The 27,954-nt window shown below is 36.3% G+C and overlaps 2 protein-coding genes and 1 long non-coding RNA gene across 3 annotated transcripts in view; 1 reads left to right on the top strand and 2 right to left on the bottom strand.

Annotated features, from left to right (window-relative positions):
- Positions 1-7,217, bottom strand: part of LOC145823216 (uncharacterized) — a 45,442-nt gene extending 38,225 nt beyond the window's left edge. The window contains exon 1 of the long non-coding RNA XR_014365484.1: positions 6,999-7,217. This is a non-coding gene — a long non-coding RNA (uncharacterized LOC145823216). The remainder of the gene's footprint in view (positions 1-6,998) is intronic.
- On the top strand, positions 71-1,380 carry LOC145823215 (uncharacterized). The gene has a single exon (XM_082922764.1). It carries the CDS (start codon positions 199-201, stop codon positions 934-936), a length of 738 nt encoding a protein of 245 aa, XP_082778890.1. The 5' UTR covers positions 71-198; the 3' UTR covers positions 937-1,380.
- Positions 7,218-8,719: 1,502 nt separating the features above from the next.
- On the bottom strand, positions 8,720-18,056 carry LOC114316276 (pescadillo-like protein). The gene is made up of 13 exons (XM_082922751.1): positions 17,902-18,056; positions 17,714-17,799; positions 16,493-16,741; positions 16,266-16,391; positions 16,022-16,106; positions 15,812-15,922; positions 15,344-15,437; positions 14,824-15,110; positions 14,262-14,369; positions 12,975-13,096; positions 12,439-12,658; positions 11,561-11,779; positions 8,720-9,025 (listed from the first exon to the last, which is right to left on the bottom strand). Exons 1-13 carry the CDS (start codon positions 17,923-17,925, stop codon positions 8,945-8,947), a joined length of 1,812 nt encoding a protein of 603 aa, XP_082778877.1. The 5' UTR covers positions 17,926-18,056; the 3' UTR covers positions 8,720-8,944.
- Positions 18,057-27,954: the final 9,898 nt, after the last annotated feature.

Below are 27,954 nucleotides of genomic sequence, written 5' to 3'. Positions count from 1 at the left end.
ATCTTACATGTATCAGAGCAAGGTTAACAACCTAGTCATTCTGCTTCACCGGCGGGCGGCAGTCTCGCCTTGGCTGCCCGCCGGACCTCAACACATACCTCCTCTCCTTTCACCTTGGTCTCACCTTTCCGATGCTCTAGTCTATACCATTGAGGTGCCAAAGGGCTATCTGGTGGAACCCTTGTAGGCACTTCATTCATGTCGAAAGTCACTTTCGCTATAATATCATCACCACCTTCATCGGCGTCATCCAAGTCGGCAACGGCAGCTTCGAAAGCGTCCTCCTCACAATCATCCCTCTCTACTACCCTTTACTGGGTACACTCTGGGCACAGTACCATGCCTGACCGGTTCAGGCCCTTGACCAAGGAAGCCCCAAGCCCACTTGTTAGGTGGCCTTGGTTCATAGCTCTTGCTTTCCTTTTGTATGCCTGGAGAACAGTCTTGTGGGAGTTGTCCAACTGGAAAAAGGTTTTATCAAGTATTACCCAGTTCGTGGGATACCTCTTAAAACTTGCACTGGCCCTTATTTTCCATTTCATTGGTGATCCAGTAACTTCTCTGATCAGAGGAATAGAAACTACACTTTACACCATTCGAGCTTTCTACTCAGCAGTGATAGCATATACTCCTATTCCAGAGCTGACTCTGATCATCGTGCTGGTGTCTTCCGTAATTGCCATTGCTGAAGCTTCTGTTCCAGACTCTGTAGACAGCCAACCATACCTTCTTACAGTAGCTGGCTTAATCGGTTTTGCAGCCGTGAGAGACTTCTTCTCCGAGCTGTCCTTCTGGACGCTCCTATTGGGATTGTTTGGTTTTGCTCGGTTTGTTAAGAAGAGGGATTATGTTTCTCCTGTGACAGCTACTCCGAATCCAGATGTTCTCATCTGTACACTGATGTTTTCCATCGCTGAAACAAAGTTTTGGACGTAGATTTTGCTGTACCACTTGGCATATACCACTCCACTTCCTTTTCCTCTCATCTTCTCCGATGCTCAGATTCTCCAACCCATATTTTTTCTTTTTTCTTTCCACACACTCCTGTTCCCCACTCAACTTTCTTTTTCTTTTTTTTATTATTTTACTCCATCTTTTGAAAAGAAAACGAAACACAAATTGATTCTTTTTCTTATATATATATATATATATATTTCTTTTTCTTCTTTCCACCGCCCAACTTTTCCTTGAACCTCAACTTTTTATCTTTTCTTTAAAAAAAAAATATATATATATATATATATATTCATTCCCTCTCATTTTTTCTGCTGAGTCTTGTAGCTTCTAGCCATTCGGATTTGCACAATACACCCATATTTTATTCATCTCAGGGATCAATCCCGATCACAATTTTACACACACACACAAAAAAAAAAAAAAACAAAAAACAAAAAAAAAAACAAAAAAAAAACAAAAAAAAAACAAAACAAACAAACAAACAAACACCCACCCACAGTGGGATTTTTCTTCTCTACTCTGCCGCCGGTCTTTTCTTCTTGCCTCCGTCCTGGGCGGCCCTTGCCGGTGTTGCCTCTGTGTTTCCCGCACCCACTCCACTGGGCACGATCACTACTCCCTGCTCCTCCACTGCAGCATATGGCGGACCTCCAAATCGGAACATAACGGTGGCCTTCCGCTTCAGTTCCTTATTTTCCGCCTTTAGCACACTTATCTCTGCTCGCGCATCCTTATACATGCGTTGGAGCAGAGCCAGTTGGGCGTTTAACTGCTGCACCTCATTTGTCCTACTCTGCAGCCGGTGCGACAAGTTTGTGACCGCAGTCATGGTTTCCACACATGACTTCAAAGTATACTGATTCGCCTCAATATCTGATTGCGCTGCCATTCTTTGCTCCACAGACCGCATAGGAAAGGTCAACGGAGCAAACTCAGGGGCGTTTGGTTGAGGTTCAAGGGCAACCGCACCGATTATCTCTCTTGTGGACTCGTTGAGGTCGGGAAAGAGAGTAAGCAGACCACGGGAAGAAGAGGCCATGTTCTGGGTAGCTGGACGGGAAGAAGAGGCCATGTTTTTGGGTTGCTAAGTGTTTCAGAGAAGCAGCGATTACCGATTGGTACTGTCAGACAGGGTTGGTTACAGAGTGTTTCAAGATTTGCAGCTCTTCGAGACAAGCTCTCTGAGAATGCAGAGGTTTCAACTGGTTTGTTATGCTTCCAAGCCTCAACCTCCGCTTCGGTTTATAAAGACCCTGACGAAGAGGCCGACACGCGTTCTGTCGGTCACGTGCATCGCCGCGTGTCTGGCGCGCCTTTTGATGGCTCGCCGCTCGATGATTTCTGTCGGGCACATCTTTTGATAAAGTGGGCGCGCCTTTTGAGGGCGCAACTTTTGCGGGCTCGATATATATATCTACATGTATATCTTTTGGGCAGCCTATATACACACTCATACAGTGTCTTCTACACCGGTCCGACATGACCCCATAAACTGTCTTCTACATTGGTCCGACATGACCCCGTAAACAGTCTTCTACAGCGGTCCGACATGACCCCATAAACTGTCTTCTACATGGGTCCAACAAGACTCTGTAAACTGTCCCGACATTGATTCCGGTTAGCTCCTTCATGGGTCCGACAAGACTCTATAAACTGTCCCGACATTGATTCCGGTTAGCTCCTTCATGGGTCCGACAAGACTCTGTAAACTGTCCCGACATTGATTCCGGTTAGCTCCTTTATGGGTCCGACAAGACTCTATAAACTGTCCCGACATTGATTCCGGTTAGTTTCTACAAGGGTCCAGCAAGACTCCGTAAACTGTCACAACAACTGTCACAACATTGTCTGCTACAACGGTCTGACATGACCCCATAAACTGTCTTCTACATCGGTCTGACACCGCCATCCAGTGTCCTCTACACCGTTATGACACCACCATACAGTGTCCTCTACAACGTTATGACACCCCCATACAGTGTCCTCTACAACGTTATGACACCACCATCCAGTGTCTTCACCAATGGTCTGACACGACCATACAGTGTCTCCTATCCTCTTTTATTTTTATGTATTTTTCTTGTTTTGTTACTCTCTCCAAACTCAAGTTGGTTAGTTCCTATCCCCCTTGAGTTTGCGGGGGGCTGTTAAAACCTATCACCTACTTCACCCACTAAACCTAACCCACTACACCACTACCACCTCACCTACTCCACTAAACCTAACCCACTACACCACTACCACCTCCACTTTACCTACTTCATCTACCACCTACTACCACCTACACTTCTATATATAGGAATCATTGTAACATTCAATACATATATCAATATAAATCAATCAATAATACATACAATTTATTCTCTCTGTATTTCTCTCTCTATCAATTTATCTTACATAAAATATTTGGTATCTGTTGATATTTGTACAAAATAATCTACTGAATTTTAAAAAGCACCAACTATCTAGAAATGATTATAATCATATACAGTATCCCTTTCATAGTACATGCCATTTAATCCAGTTTTATAGTCTAATGCCACTAGTGTCGCTTAAACTACTAAGGCTCGAATGATACGATCCCTCTGTCACCCCACCCTAGAATGAAAGGGGTGATCTCGTAGTTCTTAGAAGGCCATAAAACACAAATCAAATCCACTTGATTTCAAACAAAACAACAAAAAGGCCACATTTTGACGTTATTGTAATACAATATGGCCAATACAAACTCCCAATAATTGGTTATCATATTCTTCGAAGTGAGTTGTGTATTATACCTTGATTTTAAAAGAAAAAATAGTTAATTATTTGTGTATTAATAGCCATTATGATCATTCTGAAGCTCATCATTCATAGTAACGACTTAAAATTTCAAGGGCAAATTATCAACACCCTAGAGGTTTGACAAAAATACGGATTGCTGAGGTTTGAAAAATTACAAATTAAATTTGTTATGCAAATATAAATCTCAGGGAGCAATTTGTTATGCAAATATAAACTTCAAGGGGCGGATGTAATTTCTCCAACCTCAGGGAATACGTAAGTGTTCGTAATTTGCCCAAATTTCAAACTAAAACAATTGGAGCAATGGTGTGCACCAACAAATACAGAAATAAGTTCGATTTTCTTCACAGAAACTATCAACCTATGTTACATGGACTCTTCAAAATAGATCAAATACCCGTGTCGAACACCCGACACTCGGACAAGGGTATGGGATATGTGTCAGATACTTTTCAACGGATACTTCTTATATAATTGTATATAACATAATTATTATATGTGCATATTATTGTATAATTACTATAAATGTCATTTTGACACTATAAGTTACATATAGTACCATTTTATTTCACATATTAGATTAAAAATATAAAAATATAATATTTTTTTTCCGAGTCCACGTACCCTTAAATTTAAGATTTAATAAGTCCGACCTGTACATACATACCCGCACCCGACACCCATACCTTAGTCTATGTAACATGGGGCTTTTCCCATATTAAGCCTATTTTGCATTTTAATTCCCAAACTAGGTCTAGTTTGGACGGAATTCCAAAACTAAGCTAAAACGCTATTACAAATCGCGCTTTTACTGTTTGGAGCTCAAAATGTGATAAATAGTGAAAGCGCTATTTCAAATCGCGCTTTTAATTAATAAAACGCTATTTAAAATCGCGATTTTAACATAAATTTTTTTTCCTGAAGAAAACGCTATTTGAAATAGCGTTTTCACTGTGCATTCGTTTTTGTGAATAAAACGCTATTTGAAATAGCGATTTTCTTAAGAAAATGTTTAAAATATATTAAAATGTGAGCAAAATAAAACTTAAGTGCTTTGTAGCACAAATGGTAATGCAATTGCTTTGCCATCACATTGGCGTGGGTTCAATCCGCGGGAGGGGTGCACCTTTTAATTAAGTTCAATTCTTTTCTTTTCTTTTTTTTTTTTTTTTCACTCACACTATACTTTATATATTTATTATGTAATTTTTTTATCAAAAAAAGTAAAATGTTTGTTTGGTTAACTAAATTTTTTTTCTATAAAATAAATTTTTTTTCAAAATGTCAACATGATTGTTTAAAAAGTATTAAGTGTATTTGGTTTGAATTTTTTGGATTTGGTTATTTGAAAATTGAGTTTTTTTATATTTTCGTTTTTTTTTTTTTTGTTTTTAGTAAATATTTTTAAAATTTTAAACATTTTTTTTTCTTTTTTAGATGCACCTTAGTTAGATGTATCTAAAAAGTAAAAAAATTGTGAAAAAATATTAAAAAAAATTAATAAATACATAAAAATACAAAAAATATACTGAAAAAATATTTTTGTATTTTTAGTATCTTTTCAGCAAATTATCATTTTTTTTCAGCAAAATGTACTCAAAAAAATATGCACAGTGAAAGCGTACTCAAAAAATATTTTTTCAGCAAAATGTACGCTTTTAAAATGTACTAAAATATTTTAAAAGCGTACATTTTTTTTATTTTTTCATAAATATATAAAGTATAGAGTGAGTGAAAAAATACAAAAATACAAAAAATATACTTAAAAAATTAATACAAAATATTAATTTTTTCAGCAAAATGTACTCAAAAAATGTACGTAAAATATTTTAAAAGCGTACATTTTTTTATTTTTTCATAAATATATAAAGTATAGAGTGAGTGAAAAAATACAAAAATACAAAAAATATACTGAAAAAATTAATACAAAATATTAATTTTAAATATTAATACATTTTTTGAGTACATTTTGCTGAAAAAATTAATATTTTGTATTAATTTTTTCAGTATATTTTTTGTATTTTTGTATTTTTTCACACACTCTATACTTTATATATTTATGAAAAAATAAAAAAATGTACGCTTTTAAAATATTTTAGTACATTTTAAAAGCGTACATTTTGCTGAAAAAATATTTTTTGAGTACGCTTTCACTGTGCATATTTTTTTGAGTACATTTTGCTGAAAAAAAATGATAATTTGCTGAAAAGATACTAAAAATACAAAAATATTTTTTCAGTATATTTTTTATATTTTTATGTATTTATTAATTTTTTTTAATATTTTTTCACAATTTTTTTACTTTTTAGATACATCTAACTAAGGTGCATCTAAAAAAGAAAAAAAATGTTTAAAATTTTAAGAATATTTACTAAAAACAAAAAAAAAATACGAAAATATAAAAAAACTCAATTTTCAAATAACCAAATCCAAAAAATTCAAACCAAATACACTTAATACTTTTTAAACAATCATGTTGACATTTTGAAAAAAATTGTATTTTATAGAAAAAAAATTTAGTTAACCAAACAAACATTTTACTTTTTTTGATAAAAAAATTACATAATAAATATATAAAGTATAGTGTGAGTGAAAAAAAAAAAAAAAAAAAAAGAAAAGAATTGAACTTAATTAAATGGTGCACCCCTCCCGCGGATTGAACCCACGCCAATGTGATGGCAAAGCAATTGCATTACCATTTGTGCTACAAAGCACTTAAGTTTTATTTTGCTCACATTTTAATATATTTTAAACATTTTCTTAAGAAAATCGCTATTTCAAATAGCGTTTTATTCACAAAAACGAATGCACAGTGAAAACGCTATTTCAAATAGCGTTTTCTTCAGGAAAAAAAATTTATGTTAAAATCGCGATTTTAAATAGCGTTTTATTAATTAAAAGCGCGATTTGAAATAGCGCTTTCACTATTTATCACATTTTGAGCTCCAAACAGTAAAAGCGCGATTTGTAATAGCGTTTTAGCTTAGTTTTGGAATTCCGTCCAAACTAGACCTAGTTTGGGAATTAAAATGCAAAATAGGCTTAATATGGGAAAAGCCCCTATGTAACATAGCTATCAACTCAAGTAGGCAACATTAATATTCGAAACGATTAAAACAAAAACAGCAAAAACTGAAAACAATGAAGCAAATCGGCTAATTAAAATTGATAAATTGCAAATCACAAGGAAATTAGCATATAAGAACAGAAAATGAATATATAAAAAAAATGCTTAATTTACTCTTTTGAGTACATACATGTAGAGAGAGACGCATTGGATTCTTGATATAAGAAAATTTCGAGCATTCATGGTAACGAATAGGCGTAATTCAACAACTGTGCAAGTCTGTGTTAGAATTTGAAAGTGAAAAGCTAGACAGCAGCACAAGGTCGAATGCACAGTGACGATCGCAATTCGCGCTACAAAGCGCTAAAAGAGTGGAATTCTCTTATTCATCTCTCTTCTTTAACTCCCTACTTGCTAAGCCATTGGACCCACTTTTGGATTCGATTTGGATGATTAGAATTGTTCATATTTTAAGATTTCTTGAGTATATCTATAAAAAAAATCAAATTGATCAAATATTAAAAACTACAATTGAACTACAAATCATTTTTTAAAAAAAATTAATAAACAGTTTTTCGTATGATATACTAACAAATCTTAAAATGTCAACGTTCAATGGGCTCAATGGCTTAGAAGAAGGAAGTTAAGGAGAGAGATGAAAGAGAGAATCTTGATTCAAAAGAGTGGTGCGGTGTTCCCGTATTATTAGCAGTGTGTTTGGCAGCCGAGAAAAAAAAAAAAGAAAGGAGGCTGAAGCTGGTGGCTTCCGGCAGTCCTTTTAAGTTTGCTAAACATCTTTTTTTTTAAAAAAATTATCTCCCAAATTTAAGATATTTCTATGAATATCAAAGTAATTTTTATTTGTATTTAAAAAAAAAATATCATTTCAAAATTAATTTATTGTAAAATTCAGTAAAATTATATATTTAAATACACATTTTTTTTTATAAATAAGGTGGATATTTTGAAAAAAATACCTGAATTTGAAAATTAATTGTACTAAAAAAAAGTTTGATAAATACAAAATTGCTGTTTTATGTACAAAAATATATTTTTAAGTGTAGTATTATTAAAATTATGCCATTCCCTTCTCTCTCTCAAGCACTTTTGTTGCCTTTAAATATTACTATTTTTCAAGATTGTACGTTTTGTCCACTGATTATTGTCATGTTGTGTTGATTATATTTGAGTATTATAAAGGGTTATTTTTCAAGATTGTAAGTTTTGTCCACTGATTATTGTCATGTTGTGTTGATTATATTTGAGTATTATAAAGGGTTGTTTGGGATGATCTAAACAAGTATATGAGTTGGGTTTGAAGTGATGTGTTAGAGATGTAATATGACTTCAATAAAATGATGTGACTTAAATAGAATAATGACTTTTTGACTTTTTTCAAATATGCCAAACTTGGCCCAAAAAATATGTTATTAAAAACCACATTTTAAGTTTTCTAATTTAAGGCATAATTATATGTAGAAAGAAATTTGTTAATATTTAAGAAATAAAAATAACTATAAAAATATTATAACTAGTCAATCTATTTGTTGAAAGGCACCGTTAGCAATCACATTTCAAAAATGAATCACAAAACACCCCTCCAGTTTTAAAAAGCCTCATGAAAGAACCTTGGAATGAGATTTTTATTCCACCTATATTCTTATCATACAAACAGAACCTACACCCCATGCCACCTGGCATGCATAGTAAACTAGAAACCTAGAATGAGAAATATTAAATAGGTTTATCTGAAAAAATAAAGTACAGGAACCATAACAAATTAACATCAGGAATTCAAATACTTGGTACATCTCCCATTTTTTATCTTTATTTTTATTTTTTTGAACTGTTGGTACATCTCCCATGAACAACACAAACATGCATATATCGGGAAAAAACTGTAGAGGAAGCATGGAAGACAATAAAGGCCGCTTTATCTGAAAAATTACCGATTCAAACAGCAAAATTTTTTAGCCAATTACAAATCTCAATTGGCAGTGTTCCAGTTGATTTACAGTACAGCAAGAATAAGTAAAAGAACAAATAAGCAACACTTTCAACTTTCAACCAGATATCATGTGTTGTAAAGATTAGCAACAATACTCAGGTCATCGAGGTATCTGCATAGCTTCAAATTTACTCCGATTTCTTCGGTTCAATTCTTTTTTTCCTTTCCTTGAGAAGACCAACACGAGCACGCTTCGCCTCTTGGCCTATCTGTAGAGCAGAAAATGATGTTCAATAGCCACACCAGACATAAAAGTCCAACGTTTATTTTTCAATGATAATGCAGGTGTACATTCATATATTTCAAGGGTAATGACACTCCACAACTAAATAAAATTCCTCAATCATGAAGCAAAACACCACTGCCGAGCCCGATAAAGCTCATTACTCATGGTCCAAAAATTCAATCATTAGAAGCTCAATATCATTAGCAGTTTAAAAATTTTGTATAGGGTATACAAGGAACCAAAAGCTATATAAAAGTAGTGGGCGTTAAGTGGCAAAAATTACAAATGCATTCCCCACTTGCCCCTGCCCACCTCAAGAATGTTACAAATAGAAGCCAAATATTAAGAGTAGAGATACAATCACACCCACGCCCAAACACACACCCACAGTGTTGTGTGTGTGTGTGTGTGGGGTTGCGGGGCGGGGGTGCACAGTACAAAACCTTACAACTTTTTGGCCAAGTTGATAAGTCGGGCTTTGGCATTTTAAAAGAAATTCAGAGGTAGTAGATACCAGTTATAGTCTTTCAAACAGCAAAAAATTCAGGTGTGTTTGGTAACGTTTACGTTTTCAATTTATATTTACAAAAATTTTATAAACTGATTTTTGTTTATTTTTAGAAAAACATAAACAACAAACGCGTTTGGTAATTGACAAAATGTTTAAAAAAATTTAAAAATATAAAAAAGTGTGAGAAATGGCAAGTGGCGGAGGAAGACGGTGTTGGAAAGTGGTGACGGTGGGTGGGTGGGTAGCTAGTGGTGGTGGGTGGGTGGTTGTGGCGGGTGGGTAGGTGACGGTGGCGGGTGGTGGGTGGTAGCGAGTGGGTGGTGGTGGTGGTGGTGGTGTTGGCGTTGGCGGTGGTGGGTGGTAGTGGCACTTGGGTGGCGGATGGCGGGTGGTGGCGGCTAGGTGGCAGGTGGTGATGGTGGGTGGGTGGGTGATAGTGGCGGGTGGTAGCGAGTGGGTAGTGGTGGTGGGTGGTGGTGGCAGGTGGGTGGTGGGTGGTGGGTGGTGGTAGCGGGTGGGCGGGTGACGGTGGTGGGTGGTAGCGAGTGGGTGGTGGTGGTGGGTGATGGGTGGTGGTGGCAGGTGGGTAGCGGATGGTTGGTGGTGGTGGGTAGGTGGCGAGCGGTGGTGGTGGGTGGGTGGTGGCGGGTGGTAGCGAGTGGGTGGTGGCGGGTGGGTGGTGGGTGATAGTGGTGGTGGTGGGTGGTGGTGGCGGGTGGGTTGCGGGTGGGTGGTGGTGGTGGTGGTGGCAGGTGGGTGGTGAATGATGGTGGCAAGTAGGTGGCGGGTGGTGGTGGCAAGCGGTAGATGGTATTGGCGGGTGGTGGGTGGTGGCGGGTGGGTGGTGGTGGTGGCAAGTGGGTGGCAGGTGGGTGGTGGTGGCAGGTGGTGGGTGGTGATGATAGGTGGGTGGCGAGTGGTGGTGGCAGGTGGTGGTGGGGGGTGGGGGGTGGTGGGGGGGAGTGGGGGGTGGTGGCGGAAGACAGTGGTGGAAAACGGTGGCGGGTGGTGGCTAGTGTTGGGTGGTAAAAAAAAAAAAAACTCAAAACTCAAAACGGAAACATATTTTTTATGTTTTCATTTTTTGGCTAAATTTATAAACTGAGACCATTGATTTACAAATCAAAAATTTTACCAAACAAGTTTTTATTTAAATTTTTAAAATTTTTATAAGTATAAATAGAAAACTAAAAACGTAAGTGTTACCAAACGGCACCAAACTATTTCTGTTTTTTTTTGTGGATAAGTCAGGTGGAAACTTTTTACCATCAATGTTTTGAAGTATGACTTGTGTACCCAATCCTTATGTTGGCCTTCTACCTACCACAACCACAACCACAACCACAACCACAACCACAACCAAAACCACAACCCTCCTCTTTTCTCTAGGCTTGACAAGAAAAGAAATTTAACTATCATGGTAACCTAAGAAGCATGGACACGGACACGGACACGGACACGTAACACGATACGGACACACGAACACGTAAATTTTTAAAAAAATGCAGGACACGACACTCGGGGACACATACAAAAAAAAAATTATATATTTTATTATATGTCATTTGTAAATATTTAATATGTATTTTATTATATCAAATATTTAACTTTATCAAATTTATCAACTTTAGGTATGTCATTTTAGTAAAAAAATAGTTCTCAGTGTATCCTTAACGCATCCTTAGTGTGTCCCCAATGTGTCCCTAGCGTGTCCCTACGAGTCCACAGCGTGTCCGTAACGTGTCCTAGGTATCCAAGCGTGTCCGACACTTGTACGTGACCTTCGGAGAGGTGACCATGCTTCACAGATGGTAACCATTAGACACATTAACTAAGACAGCCAAACGCTTCAGAATTGGAAAGAAGAAACAACAAAAACAATTCCAATTTAATAATTAACCACAAAATTATATGCAATTTGTTGTTATGATAAAAAGAAATACAAGCAAATACCGCATGCCATGAGGAATCGCAACAAAGGCAGCATAATATAATCAATAACTTTACCTTCATGGCTTCAAGAAGTCCCCTCTTTTTACGTGACATCACAACCTTCTCAATATTGGCATGATCCTTCTCAACTTGTTGCAAATCAGATAGAGATTTTTCCCCAGCCTCCATGTCCTCGGCAGAGTTTTGCTTATTCGCATTTGAGACAGAAGAGTACTGGACACCTTGAAGTTCCATCTTTAATTCATCATGATACTGCTTCTCAAGAATTGACATCTGCATCCATCCCAAAAATTTGAGTGTCAAAACAATAGGTGAAAAATGATTAACTTCTGTGGAAGAACTAAAACAGCAAAATATTTAGCCTCCGTTTGGGAAGTGGGTTGGCTTTTTGGCTTTTTGGGCTATTTTAGCTTGGGCTTAAAAGCTTGGTTTGGGAAGGACTTTTTGACTTTTTGGCTTTTTTGAGTTTTTTTGTGAGAGAAGAATGTAATGATTATGGGTTGGATGTGATGTTTTGTTTGTTATGGCTAAAATAGCCTATTTTGTTTTTTGTGGCTAAAATAGCCTATTTTGTTTTTTGTGGCTAAAATAGCCAAAAAAACCTGCAAACCCACTTGCCAAACACAGGCTTAATTATTTTAATACTGGAAATACTCAAGTGATTGTACAGAACATTCATTTTTTATCAAGGAAGAATTTGTTCTATCCTCCTCAAGATCTAGTTAAAATATTTTGCATTATTATATCAAAACAATCAGGTTTTTAATAATATTTCTGACATATAATTGGTGTCCAGTTGGGCTGGCACATAACCACCAAATCCACCCATGAACATGTTTTCAATTAATGGGTAGAGTTGCAGATAACAGTATGATCTATTTGGCCTTCACGCTTAACATTCCAGTTAGGTAACATCCGCAAGAAGATTGTACCTTCCGTTTTCTTTCGGCGGCTTCAATAGCTTCTGTTCGGCTGATAATACCTTCAGCCAGTAAATTTTGGGGATCGTCTAAGTCTTCTTTCCCAAGACCTGGCATTGGAAGGACTTCTTTTCTTGCAGCAGCCTGCAACCTTCTGATGGTCTCTGCATACTCAGGAACATAACCTTCTGCCTCATTGTCAACAAACGGTGATAAATGTGGTGGAGGAACCCTGTTGACACACCCCACAAAAAATTGATTACTAGAACTTCAAAAGTTGGATTCTGGTGTGTCAATTGACATCTGACATGTGTCGATGATAACAGTGAACTTGCCCATGCATCATTCGATGTTTCCCTTTATTTTATTGGATCATTCAATGTTTTCCTCAGTTTTCATAATTATGGATACACAATCTATTAAGACAAGCATCGGAAGAGCAAATTACGGTTTACCATTCTACTTTAGTTAAGGATAAGAGTGATCAGATGTAGGAACATTTGTACAAGCAAAAAATAGAATCAGATTGTACATCTCCGAAAATTTACCTTCCCCACAAATAGTCCTCAACTGGCAATATGATCCGTGCATTTACACAATCGTAGACCCACTGCGGCTGAACATATTCTCTGGAAAGGAACCTATGTCCCTGTGTTGGCCTGTCAACAATCTGCACAAATTAAAATGACCATTCAACAATGTATCTCTGTTCAGAATAAAAATTCAACAAATGGATCATCTCTACATTCTATCACTTCAAGCAGCAAATTACAGCAGCATGAATCATAGGGTTCTGACAATGTCAAAAAACTTATACAGGACAAGAAACTACCAATAACAATCATGCACAAGTGGAACTGAACTAAGGTGTCAAAGATGACAATCCCACACGTGGAACTGACCAAATGTATCCAAGATCGAAAGATGAAATTTACAACTCGTAACACATTGCTGACATAACAATCATGGGTTGGAAACACAATGGACAGATAGTCTAGGACGTGCTTCTTTATTCTTCTAATAAGGAAATGAGCAGTACTTTCAAAGAAAAACATAGAACAAGGTTTTTCAATATTTCATCCAAACATAGCATTACCAGAAATATAAGTTTCACTTTTTAGTTATTTATTTATATTTTTTGAACAAGTAAAAGATATAACTAAAGAATGCCAAACGGCATGCACACATATACATGCAAAGTACATATTCCCGAAATGTCTATTAAGGAGAGAATAGAAGTGAAAATAAGTAAGGATTCTACTCAACATAAGAGAAGCAAGGTAAGCAAGAGCGAGGGGTTTTAGAAATCAATCAATTTTTGAGCCATACAATATTTAAGAAACTTGGTAATACCAATTACAATTAGTGACATGAAGGGCATTTCAATATACTATGCAGAAGAAGAGGAAATGGATAAAATGAAATCATGATAAAGGTATGGTCCCCAAAATATGAAGTTTTGCATCATTGGAAATTCCTTTACATCACAAGATTATGTTTAGCCACTCCAAAATAAAGAAGCTCGGCACAGATAAGTGAGTAGAATTAGGCATTAAATTTTACTTCCTAAGAATGATCCTGGTCACATGCAATCAACGAGGTTTAAATATATTATCAGCATCTGTGAAAATGATTCACTAATGCCATGTTCATCTGGCTTCAGATGGGTCAGCACATCCACAGGCAAGCAGTATGACTGGCAAGTCAAAAGACAGCCTTCCCTGCACCTATTGGATAATAGTGCCATGACGGTGTAACAGCAAGCTTAGTTTCCATTTGAAACTGGAATTCGTATAAATATATGCATTCCCATAAGTGTGTGCAAAGTGAAAGACCTGATGAGTAATGCTCTGGTCAGATTCGTTAAATGGAGACACTTCCCCCTCCCAAGAAACCACACCACCAAAAGCAGGAATGGCAAAAAGCAAGGACTCTCTGGGAACCTGAACAGAGAAACAATATTCTGTTAACAATAAGAAGAAATAAGTGAAACCATATTACTGCCATGATTTGAAGAAAAAAGGACGTATGCTGCTCTTCAACCCAGTCAAGTGTTGAACATGATAAGCAACTCCTTGTCCAACAAATAGAGCAAAGTCCCTCCCAAATATTATTCCCAAATAGTACAATTTTAGATTTATTCAGATGGAAAGGTCATATCCTGTTCAAAAGGCTCCCCCACTTACAGCAGGGCCTAGCAGAGGTAAAATAGGTAAGCAACCTTCCCACACTTGAGCCACAATGTTGAAAGGCTGATTCCCGTGAGTCTGTGGCTCGAATTTGAGCCACAATGTTGAGGGTAGAAAGCAGTTGTCATCACGCTAGGTCACAACCGCTAAGGCTCTATTCAGGTGCAGACAACAAAAATACGAGCATATTGTAAATAATTAACCTCACCTCTCGACTCAAGAAGAATTTCATATTCTTAAAGAGAGTTTTACACTCCTTTGTTTCTTCATCATCTTCATCTTCGTCAGGAGCATCTTCGACCAGGTGCATTAATGCACCAGGTTCATTAGAAGGAAGTTGATGTTGAAGCTGGGCGAGCCTAAGTTCAGACTCTTCAAGCTCTGTCCCATTTTCCTGGGCCTCAGCTTGCTCAGATCCAGATGAACTGGCAGCTTGAGATTCTAGTGCTGGTGCTTTAGAATTAGCATCTAAGTATCTTGATAATGCATAAAGATCTGCGAAACACCAAAAGTGTCAAATACTATCCTTATCATTAATTCCACACATACTACCCTAAAACATACAATTCCAATCTACTCAACAAAACCTAGGTCCAACTACAAGAAACTGTAGGCGTATCATGAAAAAAAAAAATTGAGTTAGACATACATGTTCAAGTTGCTAAACAACTATGAGTCTAACTCAAGAAGTTGTTCAGTAGAAGCACAGGAAAAGAGAAATACCATACCTGCTGCTAAAGCTTCCAGCTGAGGATCAAGAATGGGTGGATACTTCACATTTATTGAATGATAAAGTTTGAAGTTCACAAAAGCAAGAAGAGTCTGCATCCAACGAAGAAACATAGCAATGTCCACATCAACAATTAATTCCATTGTGCTGGTTGGTAATTCTTTTACAAAAAGAGTACAAAAATATTGATAGAAGTTCAAGCCTGGAAAAGGCTAATTAGCCAATGTCATTATTCTATCTGTGCTTTCTCTTTGATTGGTGCCTAGCTCTGGCATCCATTTTACAAGGGTGCCAAACCACTTCTTTTAACAAAATAACCACTCGGAATAAAATGTATAGTCTCTCATTTTATTAAAGGGAACTAAGCAAGTAATGGCCAGCAAAAAGCCTAATTTCCGCTTTAACACGAAATTCAAAACAATAGCAAAGAGGAAAATATAAAAGTTAAAACATAGAGAATACTAACCTCATAAAATTCCAAAAAAGTAAGCATGATATTGTAATCAACAACGTCGGGCAAGACTTGCTGCAATGCATGAGGAGTTAACCAAGTGATCTTTTGCCCCTCAACCTCAGCCTATAAACATTAATGACAAAAACATGGTAAGGCAGATAAAATTTCCATGTTTTATCATAATACTTAACAACAGAAATTCATATCACATAGCCATAATACCTGGTAATATATGCCTTTTACAGATATGAATGTTTTCCGTAATTTATGAGTGCGAGATACATAGGCCTGCCATTCATGGCTCAACCTAATCCAGAGCAGGAAACAAAATCAATAAGACAAATATGCGAATTCAACTAGTCACATATGCCAGAATCAAGAGATAGGAATTACATATTCAAAAACCATGTCAACTTAAAAAAAATACGCCAACACACTAGTTTACAAACAAATGTAAAGTGTCAACCTTCGACAATTATGGATACGCTTCACATCAATCTTATCCCTCTCAATAGCAGGTAATGCAGCGAAAAGATGTACCATGGTGAGACAGTCATCCAAATCCCTTAATGCATCAATGAAACTAGGGTACCTAAAGCGCCAAGCATAATAAAAATTGTCAATCAAATACTCCCTATATACAAGTGCTCAGAAAGCTGCATCATCAAAAAAGACACAATAGAATAGCCATACCTCTCTCTAATAAGCATGTCAAGGGTGTAAGTAGGTTTGCGAGTCAGTAGACGTTCAGCAAGATCCCTGTTCTTCTTTGACAAAGCTTTCTTTACTTTCTTTTCATATGCCCTCATATCTCTAAACTTCTCAAGTAATGGCTCATGCTTAAGAAACATAACATCTTTCATGTGATAATAAGTGTGGTGATTTCCTTTCACCTTCTTCTTCGGTTCCCGGGGAAAGATACCTTTGAGAATGCATAATCTCCTACAAATTTTGAATCAACAATAGAAAAATAAGTGCACAGTGTCCAACGCCTTTTTCTTTCCTTTTTGGCAATCCAAATTCCAAAATTTTCAAATAAAATCAGAAACGTACATATATGCATAGAAACACCTCTTTTTTTTCAATAAGTAACAAGAAGCAGTCACACTAGTATCTCGAAACAAAAATGGTTCCGAAATTAACCAGCTGGAGCAAAAGTTCATCCCCACGTGAGCTGAGGGAAAACTGTACAAAATGTAAATAAACATATTCTATGTGACTGCAAATGGTTAAGTTCCAGCACTAGTCAATATTTTCTTTTTTGGGTCATGCTAACCACCGCCGACTAGGTGTGCTTTCGTGAAGAACCAAGTAATGCAAAAAAGTAGGAATTTCAATACATAATTCACATATTCTCATACACTTCTATGTATTGTATATAGTTTTTTTGCATATTTCAATATACTTTTTACCCATATTCCAATATGAACCAATGTGAGGTGGTTACATTTCCCTTATTTTTTAAATGGATACAATTCTACTAGTCTTATGGATCTTTCTGGAAAGATAAGAAAATGGTTTCAATTTCATCAATTTTCATTTGGGCAAATTACAAACACCCCTCGAGGTTTGGTGAAAATACAGATTCCCTGAGGTTTGAGAAATTACATCCCGCCCCATGAGGTTTATATTTTCATAACAAATTGCCCCCTGAGGTTTTTATTTTCATACAGATTCCCCCTTAATTTTTCCTAATTTGTTATGAAAATTTGACCCTGTGGAGGCAATTTGTAATTTCTCAAACCTCAGGCGAATCTGTATTTTTACCAAACCTCGAGGGGGTGTTTGTAATTTGCCCTTTTCATTTTTATTCTCTTTTCAGCAGGTTTCTCAGCAGCCAATCACAGCATACTTTAGCACAAAGCACAGAGAACCAAAACAAATGCATACAGAGATAGAGAGAGAGAGATTGACCTGAAAACGGGCAGACTAACTTGGAGGTGCTTAACTGCTTGTGATCTGGTGATGTATCTTGCAGCGTTTCCTTCTTTTTTCTTTCCCTGTAGATCAAAACAACGAAATTGATTAATGTAAAGCGTGAAAACTTGAGATCTTTACTGGGGATTATTAAGAAGAAGACATAGTCGTCAGTTTAAACTTACTGGAGGTCGGTAATGCTTCGGCATGGCTAATTTACAGAGAGTTTTCGAAGGTCAGAGATGAGAGAGCAGCGAGCGAGCTAGGGTTTTTGTTAGGGTTGAGTTGCTGAAACAAGAATGAAAAACCCTAGATATTTCATAATGTGATGGGTCGGGTCGGTTAATACAAGTGTTTAACTTTTCTACAAAGCAATGCAAAGTTGTCCCAAACATTTTTAGCCCAAATATTATGTAATTGGGTTGGAGCAGGTAACATCCCATCCTCCATCCGTCTAAAATTAGACAGATTAAAAAAAATCAATTCACATCCATCCACCGGTTTGGTGGATGCGGATTGAGTAAACTGTGCGAGTTGGCGGATAAATACAATCGATTTGGCAATTTAAATTTTACAAATTTTGAACATTTTTTAAAATCATAATTCGTAAAAATATATGTAAACAGTCCCCCCAAAGAAAAGACTTATATGTACTTTTTTATTTTCAATTAATTGATAAAAAGGATCGTATCAATTTTATAGTATGATTTTTTTATATAAATTCTTAAAGATATTTATTATAAAATATAGAAATAATTACACCAAATCTCCTTAACTACTAGCAAAAATCATTTTATTTCCCTTATTTATGAATTCGTACATTTTAAAACATTACTTTCACCACTCCAAAAGTGACATATGTACGGTTTATTATTATTGTGTGGATCAAAATATGGATTTATAGATAAAGAAAGTAAAATAGTATTAGTTATTAGTTAAGATAATTTTGATTTAATCAACTCTAGAATATATACATTGTGCATACCTTATCTCCCACCCCCTCTAATGACCCCAAAATGCATATCATGATTATATTAATTTAATTATGTGTTTAATTTTAATTGTGATATGTGACATGTGTGATTTGAATTGTGTTACTGTTAACAGATGTGTATAGTATATGAATTGAACCTGTCTGAATCAGTAATTTATACAAGATTAAAAGTAAATATTTGGAAAGGTACTTAAAGCCTAATTCACATTAGTATGATTAAGTTTAGTTTAAGTTAAATTAGATTTTTGATGATTTAATTGAGAACATCATGTGATTTAAATTTAATTTATATTAATTATTAAATCTAATTAAGTATAATATTAAATTAGTGATTAAATACATTTCTACTCATCAATGCAAATAAAGAAAAGAGAAGCTAAGTGAGAGGAGTAGCTTTTGTTAGAAGACATAACCTAGAGAAAGGATTTCAAGAATGAGAGAAGAGTTTTAGGAAGACTTTGGAGACCAAACTACAAGTTTCAAAAATTATCAATTCAAGGTAGAAGTTGTTGGGAAAAATGATTTTTGGAGACTTTAATTTAATATTAAAGTGTGGTGACTTTAATTAAATATTAAAGTGGGTCCTAACCATTTTTTGTGTTAGGTCCAAGTGAGCCAAAAACCATTGGGTTTTGAATAAGAAATTGCCAAGAAATTGCTTCATGATGTTAGATTCATAAATAGGATTTTAAAGAGTATTTAAATCTTTTTTCTTGGCTAAAGGGTGTGAATTCTTTGGGCATCCATACTTTTCATTTTGTGGAAAGGGGCTATGGATGCTTGGTGTTTTAATGACTAGCCTTAAAGGCTGGAGGCTTTTCCTCTCTCCCCTATACATGTATAAATTGAGACCCTCCTGTCAAGTTTCAATATAGAAATTTTTGCTTCCATTTTATAAGTCAGTTTGCTTGATAGTTCCTATTGTGAGAGAGTGCTGCCATTGTTTTGTTCGCTTAGCTAGACAGATAGTGCTTCTGCCGTAGCTGGTTTTGACCGTCGTATCCTGGGAGACAGACGCCGGGTTTTCTCAAGCACTCGACCCGTGAGGCGGCGAAATCTGTTTTAAGGAAACTGCTTCCGTGCAGGCTTCGGTTTTGTCTCTTTACCCTTTATTGTTTTTTGTGTATTTCTGTTGAAATTTAGTTGTAATTATCAGCATATGTTCTTGGTATATAATTTGTTTTCTTCATAAATCTATTTATTTAATTTCACAATTTTGAACAACAAGCTTAAAACAGATTTTATATATCTTTTCTATGAAATTGATCGAATAGATTTATATAGACTATTAGGTTAGCTTTGTAGAATGTTACTAGGAATTGTTGCGGAATTGCTCACTATTTCAATAATTGTAAATTATGCAATGGTACTCTCTAATTACTTAGTTTAATTAGAATGCTCTATTATAATTTGCATACTTAATTGTATTAGTATGATCTTGTTTTATGCGTATGGTTTATCATTTCCCTACCATCATTTGCATGAATTTTAAGGTTATAAAATATAATTTATGGATGTTGCAATTTTGACATGCTAATTCTGTTCTAGTCTCAATTTGTTACATGCTTATTATTTTCTAGGCTAGATTACATAATTTAATGTATTTGGAGTTATAGAGTTTTATGAATTGTGTACATGATTAATCTAAATTATCTAATTGTGTGCATTAATATGAATTATTTAATTGGGTGCATTAATCTAAATTATCTAATTGGGTGCATTAATCTGAGTTATTTAATTAGGTGCATTGATCTAAATTATTTATTTGGGTGCATTAATCTAAATTATTTAATTAGGTGCATTAACTTTGAATTTGACTTATTTATTTGGAGTTATTAGTTTAAATGTTTATTATGAATTAATTTCATTCATGACTCATGAGTATCGAACTTTATTTTAGAGTTGTAATTTAATTTTGAAGTTACAAATTGTATTTTGTTTTGGTACCTTATATTAGTTGGTTACTTATATAATTAATAGTTGGCTAGATGGTTTCAATTATTTATTATAATTAAATTTTTTTAGATTATTTGTTTGTATTTTGTTGTGGTTTGCTACTAACTTTCTTTGTAGGGATACCAATGCGAAAAACAAATATAAAACCAAATGAATAGAATTTGGGATGTAAAAACAAAAATATTTGGACTACTAACGTTTGTGTTGAATAGGAATACCTAAGCGTGGAAAAGCTTTTGGACTACATAGAATCCTTATGGATTGGCTATTTTATCAAAATGTTTGAAGCATGTTTGCTTGAGATGTAATTGATTTGTTTACCAATTTGTAGTAGCAAGTTTTATTTGCTTATATTGTTGTAGCAATGGTTTTACATTGCTTGTAAAAGTTTTGGACCCTGGTTTGCTTTAACCTAGTTCATCCCTAAGAAAATTTAATTCTTAATTTGTTTATCACGGACTAGGAGTCAACATGCTCTTAAAAGTTTTGTCAAAAGGTTAACTGGGTTTTAAGTGGGACCGATGTGACCCCTCCAGTCTTCCTGGAAACTTTCTTGACCATGTTCGATTCTAGGTTTTGTGGTGAGACTAATTTTTTATTAATTTTTCTTCTAAGGGATTTTCTAAGGGTTAAGTTTAATTTCTGGAAACACAGAAGTGATATTCTGGTGTAATTTTCAGAAATGGAAACTATCACTGATGCTGCTGCTACCGCTAATGTTAGTGGAGATTTGAACCCCGGGGTAACTGGATTGCCAACCCCTACTGCTGTGACCTCTGTGGTCAACCCTGGTGTTACTCCGGCTATTCCGGGAGGACCGCTTAGTCACCATGAGCGCCCAGAAAAATTTGCTGGGGAAAACTTTAAGAGATGGCAGCAAAAGATGCTGTTTTACTTGACCACGCTAAACCTTGCCAAGGTTCTGAGTGAGGATCCTCCAGCCGCGGCAGAGAATGAGCCTGACAGGCAGAAAGTCATGGCTCTTGACACATGGAAGCAGACAGACTATCTTTGCCGGAACTATGTGTTCAACAGCTTGGCAGACTCACTCTATAGTGTGCTTTGTTCCAAGAGCTCAGCAAAAGAATTATGGGAATCTCTGGACAAAAAGTACAGGACTGAGGATGTCGAGGCAAAGAAATTTGTGGTTAGCCGTTTCCTTGATTTCAAAATGGTAGATTCTAAAATTGTGATAAGCCAAGTCCAGGAGTTCCAAGTGATCTTGCATGAAATTCATGCTGAGGGGATGCCTTTGAACGAGTCATTCCAAGTTGCTGTGATCATTGAAAAACTTCCCAATGGTTGGAAGAATTTCAAGAATTACTTGAAGCACAAGCGTAAGGAAATGTCTGTTGAAGAGCTGGTTGTCCGACTCCGGATTGAAGATGATGATAGAAAGAAAGGAGGAAGTACCTTCTCAGTAAAGGCCAATGTCGTTGAGCATGGCAAATCTTCTGGGATAAGGAAGAAGCCCCCTGTGAACAAGAGCTCTAAGCTGGGACCAAGGGGTGGTGTTGCAAAGAAGTCGGTTTACAAGCCGCAGGAACCTGGTTATCGGTTCTTTGGGAAGTGTTATAACTGTGGTAACGAGGGGCATCGGGCTAGTGACTGCCGCAAGCAGAAGAAGCCATACAAGACCAAACCTCGTGCTCATATGGCAGACTTACAAGAGCACTCCCATGAGGAGGATGATATGCACTTGTCTGCCGTTGTCTCTGAGGTGAATCTGGTGGGTTCAAACCCAAGAGAATGGTGGATTGATACTGGGGCTACACGCCACATCTGCTCCGAGCAGAAACTGTTTACAACTTTCGAACCGGTTATAAACGGTGAGAAGTTGTTTATGGAAAACTCTGCTACCTCGATTGTTGAGGGGAAAGGAAAGGTGGTCTTGAAGTTGACGTCAGGAAAGGAGCTGACCTTGAACGAAGTCCTGTATGTTCCGGACATTCGTAAAAATCTTGTCTCAGGGTCTCTTCTTAGTAAACATGTTTTTCGCATGGTTTTTTGAGTCCGACAAGGTTGTTCTGACGAAACACAAGTGTGAAACTTGTGTTGAAGCGATGTGGACAAGATCCAGTATGAGTTATGGAAAGGCGTTAAGCCTTCTTATAAATTATTACGAATGTGGGGTTGTCTTGTAATAGTGGCGATTCCTACACCCTAACGGGTTAGGGTAGGCCTGAAATCTGTGGATTGTGTATTCATTGGTTATGCACATAATAGTAGTGCATATCGGTTTCTTGTTCATAAGTCTGAAATTCCAGACATACACAGGAATACCATCATGGAGTCAAGGAATGCATGTTTCTTTGAAGACATTTTTCCTTGCCAAACCCATACAGGGGTTTCAAGGTCTTTAGAGCAATTTGATGAGCTTGCTAGTGAGGATGATCATGATGATGATCCAGATGATGATCAAATTGAGGTTTTAGATGAGCCCAGATGGAGTAAAAGGGCTAGGACATCCAAATCTTTTGGTCCAGACTTCTTAACTTATATGGTTGAGAACGAACCTCAAACTTTCCACGAAGCTGTGACTTCTCCTGAGAGTCCTTTATGGAAAGAAGCGAACAAAAGTGAGATTGACTCCATCTTACAGAACCGAACCTGGGAGTAGGTAGATTTACCTCCAAGTTGTAAGCCTTTAGGCTGCAAATGGATTTTTAAAAGAAAGATGAAGGCCGATGGGTCTATTAACAAGTATAAGGCGAAGCTCGTTATCAAAGGGTACAGGCAACGAGAAGGCCTGGATTACTTTGATACGTACTCACTTGTAACTAGGATAACATCCATTCGCATAGTGATTGCGATAGCAGCTTTGCGCAATCTTGAGATATACCAGATGGATGTAAAGATAGCTTTCTTAAATGGGGATTTGAATGAAGAAATCTACATGGAGCAACCTGAAGGGTTTTCAGCTCCAGGACAAAGCAAGAAAGTCTGTAAACTTGTCAAATCTTTGTATGGTTTGAAGCAAGCGCCTAAACAATGGCATGAGAAGTTTGACAATGTAATGTTGTCAAATGGGTTTCGAATCAACGAATGTGACAAATGTATTTATGTCAAAGACACTGACAGAGGTTATGTCATTTTGTGTCTATATGTTGATGATATGCTCATTATAGGTAGTAACGATGAAATGATCAAAACTACCAAGAAGTTGTTAAACTCTAAATTTGACATGAAGGATATGGACATTGCAGATGTTATTCTGGGAATTAAGATTACCAGAATCTCTGGCGGAATTGTACTTTCTCAGTCTCATTATGTTGATAAGATACTTGAGAAGTTTAGTGGATTAGATACAAGTGTGTCATTGACACCTGTAGACTTAAGTCTACACTTTACCAAGAATAATAAAAAGAGTGTCTCTCAGTTAGAATATTCTCGGGTAATTGGAAGTTTAATGTATCTGATGAGTTGTACTAGGTCAGATATAGCTTACTCGGTTAGCAGGCTTAGTAGATACACAAGTAATCTTGATGCTTCTCATTGGAAGGGCATTGTGCGGGTGTTAAGGTATTTACGCTACACTCGGGATTATGGCTGCATTATACTCGATATCCAGCGGTGCTTGAAGGATATAGTAACGCGAATTGGATATCAGATATAAAGGACTCAAAGTCCACTAGTGGATATGTGTTCACTCTTGGTGGGGGCAGCCGTGTCTTGGAAATCTTCCAAGCAAACGTGTATATCTAGATCAACGATGGAATCAGAGTTTATTGCTTTGGATAAAGCAACTGAAAAAGCAGAATGGCTTCTCCATTTCATTGAAGATATTCCACGTTGGTCTAAACCTGTGCCAGCTATTTGTATTCATTGTGATTGTCAATCTGCAATTAGTAGGGCACAGGGTAATATGTATAATGGAAAGTCTAGACATATCCGTCGTAGACATAATTCCATACGACAACCACTCTCGAATGGAGTTGTCTCTTTAGACTATGTAAAGTCTAAGGACAACATTGCGGATCCGCTAACCAAAGGGTTAAGTCGAGTGTTAGTCGAAACGTCGTCAAAAGGAATGGGGTTAAGGCCTTTGGAAGTTACCGGAATGGAAACCTAACCTAGTTGACTGGAGATCCCAAGATCTAGGTTCAATGGGACAACCTAATTGCGTGTAACGGTGGTATGTCACTGAGGAGGTTAAACCTCCAGCCATTCCTTCTATTAGTGATACCTGCAAGTGTAGAGGATAAGCTGAGCTTTTAATGACTCTTATGTGTTAAGCTGTTGAGCTAAGTATTGCAGGATACTTTAGTAGAGTCACCTATGTGAGTTTGAAGTGGGGCCGCTTCTAGAAGAATTGGGCAGGCCAAGATTCTTTGAAACCACTCGCTGAACCAGGCTAGTGTCTAGGGCCACACAGGGCACACCGGTGAGAACATAATGGTGGTAGGAGTAATTCCCGTGTGAGATCTATTGTCTCAGTTTACATAAACGGTAGAGCAGTTCAAGATGTTTTATTCACTGATCTGCTAGTAGACTCGATAGGTTTTCACTAGGAGAGGTTCAAAGCCAAAAGCTACCTTCTCTGATGTCGGGGTTAGTCCGTTGTACTCTCTCTCAAAGTCTTTATTGTTGAACGATGTCTGTTTGTTGAGTCATTCGGTCAATTTTATTCATGTGGGGGATTGTTGGAAAAAATGATTTTTGGGGACTTTAATTTAATATTAAAGTGTAGTGACTTTAATTAAATATTAAAGTGGGTCCTAACCATTTTTTGTGTTGGGTCCAAGTGAGCCAAAAACCATTGGGTTTTGAATAAGAAATTGCCAAGAAATTGCTTCATGATGTTAGATTCATAAGTAGGATTTTAAAGAGTATTTAAATCTTTTTTCTTGGCTAAAGGGTGTAAATCCTTTGGGCATCCATACTTTTCATTTTGTGGAAAGGGGCTATGGATGCTTGGTGTTTTAATGACTAGCCTTAAAGGCTGGAGGCTTTTCCTCTCTCCCCTATACATGTATAAATTGAGACCCTCCTGTCAAGTTTCAATATAGAAATTTTTGCTTCCATTTTACAAGTCAGTTTGCTTGATAGTTCCTATTGTGAGAGAGTGCTGCCATTGTTTTGTTCGCTTAGCTAGACAGATAGTGCTTCTGCCGTAGCTGATTTTGACCGTCGTATCCTGGGAGACAGACGCCGGGTTTCCTCAAGCACTCGACCCGTGAGGCGACGAAATCTGTTTTAAGGAAACTGCTTCCGTGCAGGTTTCGGTTTTGTCTCTTTACCCTTTATTGTTTTTTGTGTATTTCTGTTGAAATTTAGTTGTAATTATCAGCATATGTTCTTGGTATATAATTTGTTTTCTTCATAAATCTATTTATTTAATTTCACAATTTTTAACAACAGGAGTTTCATCCTAATTTCTTGAAATTGAGACATTTATACTTATAATCTTCTAAGATGTAAGCTTAATTATGATGAATTCATAGTTGATTGAGAGTTTTGTGGTGAAATTGGTGTTGAGAATCCATATGAATATGAATGAACAAGATAAGGAATAAATTGTAAGAATTGAGCTCATATCATAACATGCATGGTTAGATTTGAAGAATTTAGCTCAAGATTTTGACATGCATGATTTCATTTCATGGAATTCTTATTCACACATCTGATTTCTTGCATGATTCTCTAAATTTGAGGAGAAACTCCATGGATTTTGAAATTAAAACTCAAAGTATGCATGTTTTGTAATTTTCCAATTTATTGAAGTTTTAATCTTTCAATTGACAAATTGAGTTTTGTTGGGAATTTATGTCCATATTTTTATGAATTCTTGCATGGTTCATGAAAAGTGAAGAGGAGGATACTTCAAAGATTTTGAATTAGAACTCATGTATGCATATTTTGGTGATCTTATACTTCAATTCAAGAATTTGAAGTTTTGCATAACAATTGAGTTTTGATTTGAAGTTATGATTTTTATTTAAAGTCAGATTGCTAAATTCAAGATGTTTTTGAAGAGTTTTGGGCCTTGAATTGCATGAAATTGAAGTTTAAATTACAAACATTGAGTTCCAAAAATTGAGCTAAAACTCAGATTCTTTGAAAACCTAGACCGCACGTGCGCCCTGAGGCCCCGCATATACGGCCAGCCTCGCTTGTTCTAGGGTGCATTCTATTTTTGTTACACATGTGAAGCGCACGTATGGTGAAGGTTCCGCACATGTGACTAGGCCCTCCGTACGTGCGGTTTTCAGGTGGATCCCCGTTTCATTTTCTCTTCGCTTTTTCAACTTTCGGGCCTCCATTTGCATGGTTTCACGTGTATTTCAAATTCATATGCATATCATGAACACAAAAAAAATTAAAGAACGAATAGAAATAACCAAACGAACAAGTAATGAATAAATGAAATAGGTTTAAGAACCGACTGAATGAATTGAACGTATTTTGAGATGTTGTGCTTGAATGTGTTTGTGTAGGTCAGATGTCGCATTCTAATCACGTGATTCAGGGAGTCAACTGTGAGTAACAACCTTGCAAAGCTATGTTTGAATTATAAGTATTTTCTGAATTATAAAATGCCCTGTTTCTGAAATGATGCTTTTTGACTGATTGAATGTTTGTCTTATTTATGAAATTTATTCGTGGCATCTATAGCATCTGTTACTGTTACTGTTACTGCTACTATTATGGATATCTTTGTCAGTTTCAATTTTTGGAACTACTGTTTACTGAATTGATAGCCAGCATAGATGACTGTTTCGCTCTTCTAAGACCTATTGTACTATTCTACTAATTGATGTACCATGTATGACTGCTACGATTTCAATATGATGTGACATGTTATGAGATACTAATTTGAGAAATTAATTTACTAATGAAATTGACTGTTTTAAATTACTGAAAGGACATCATTCATTACCCACTACAAGAATTTACACAATTGCCGACCACTTTTGCCGACCAAAAAAATTTTGGTCTAAAAAAAATGACATTTGGCGACCAAATATTAATTAGTCGCGAATGATCATTATTTTTGGCGACCAAATATTATTGGTCGCAAAAGGTTATATTTTGGCGACCAAAAAATGAGTTGGTCGCAGAAAGTGGTATGCTTTTGCCGACCAACTATAAATTTGGTCGCGGAAGGTCACATATTTTTGGGCGACCAAAAATTTGGTCGCCAAAAACTTATTTTCAACAACCAAAAAAAATTGGTCGCCAAATTAGTACATTTAGCGACTAATATTTTAGTCGCCATTAATTGAGAATTGGCGACTAAAAAAATTTGTCGGCGAAGGTACCTTTTCTGCGACTAATATGATATTTG

The sequence above is a fragment of the Camellia sinensis genome, chromosome 4 (genome assembly GCF_055761805.1).
Source record: "Camellia sinensis isolate YWXY chromosome 4, ASM5576180v1, whole genome shotgun sequence".
NCBI lineage: Eukaryota > Viridiplantae > Streptophyta > Magnoliopsida > Ericales > Theaceae > Camellia > Camellia sinensis.
The sequence above is the reverse complement of the archived record's forward strand: the minus strand, read 5'-3'. Positions and strand labels throughout refer to the sequence as shown.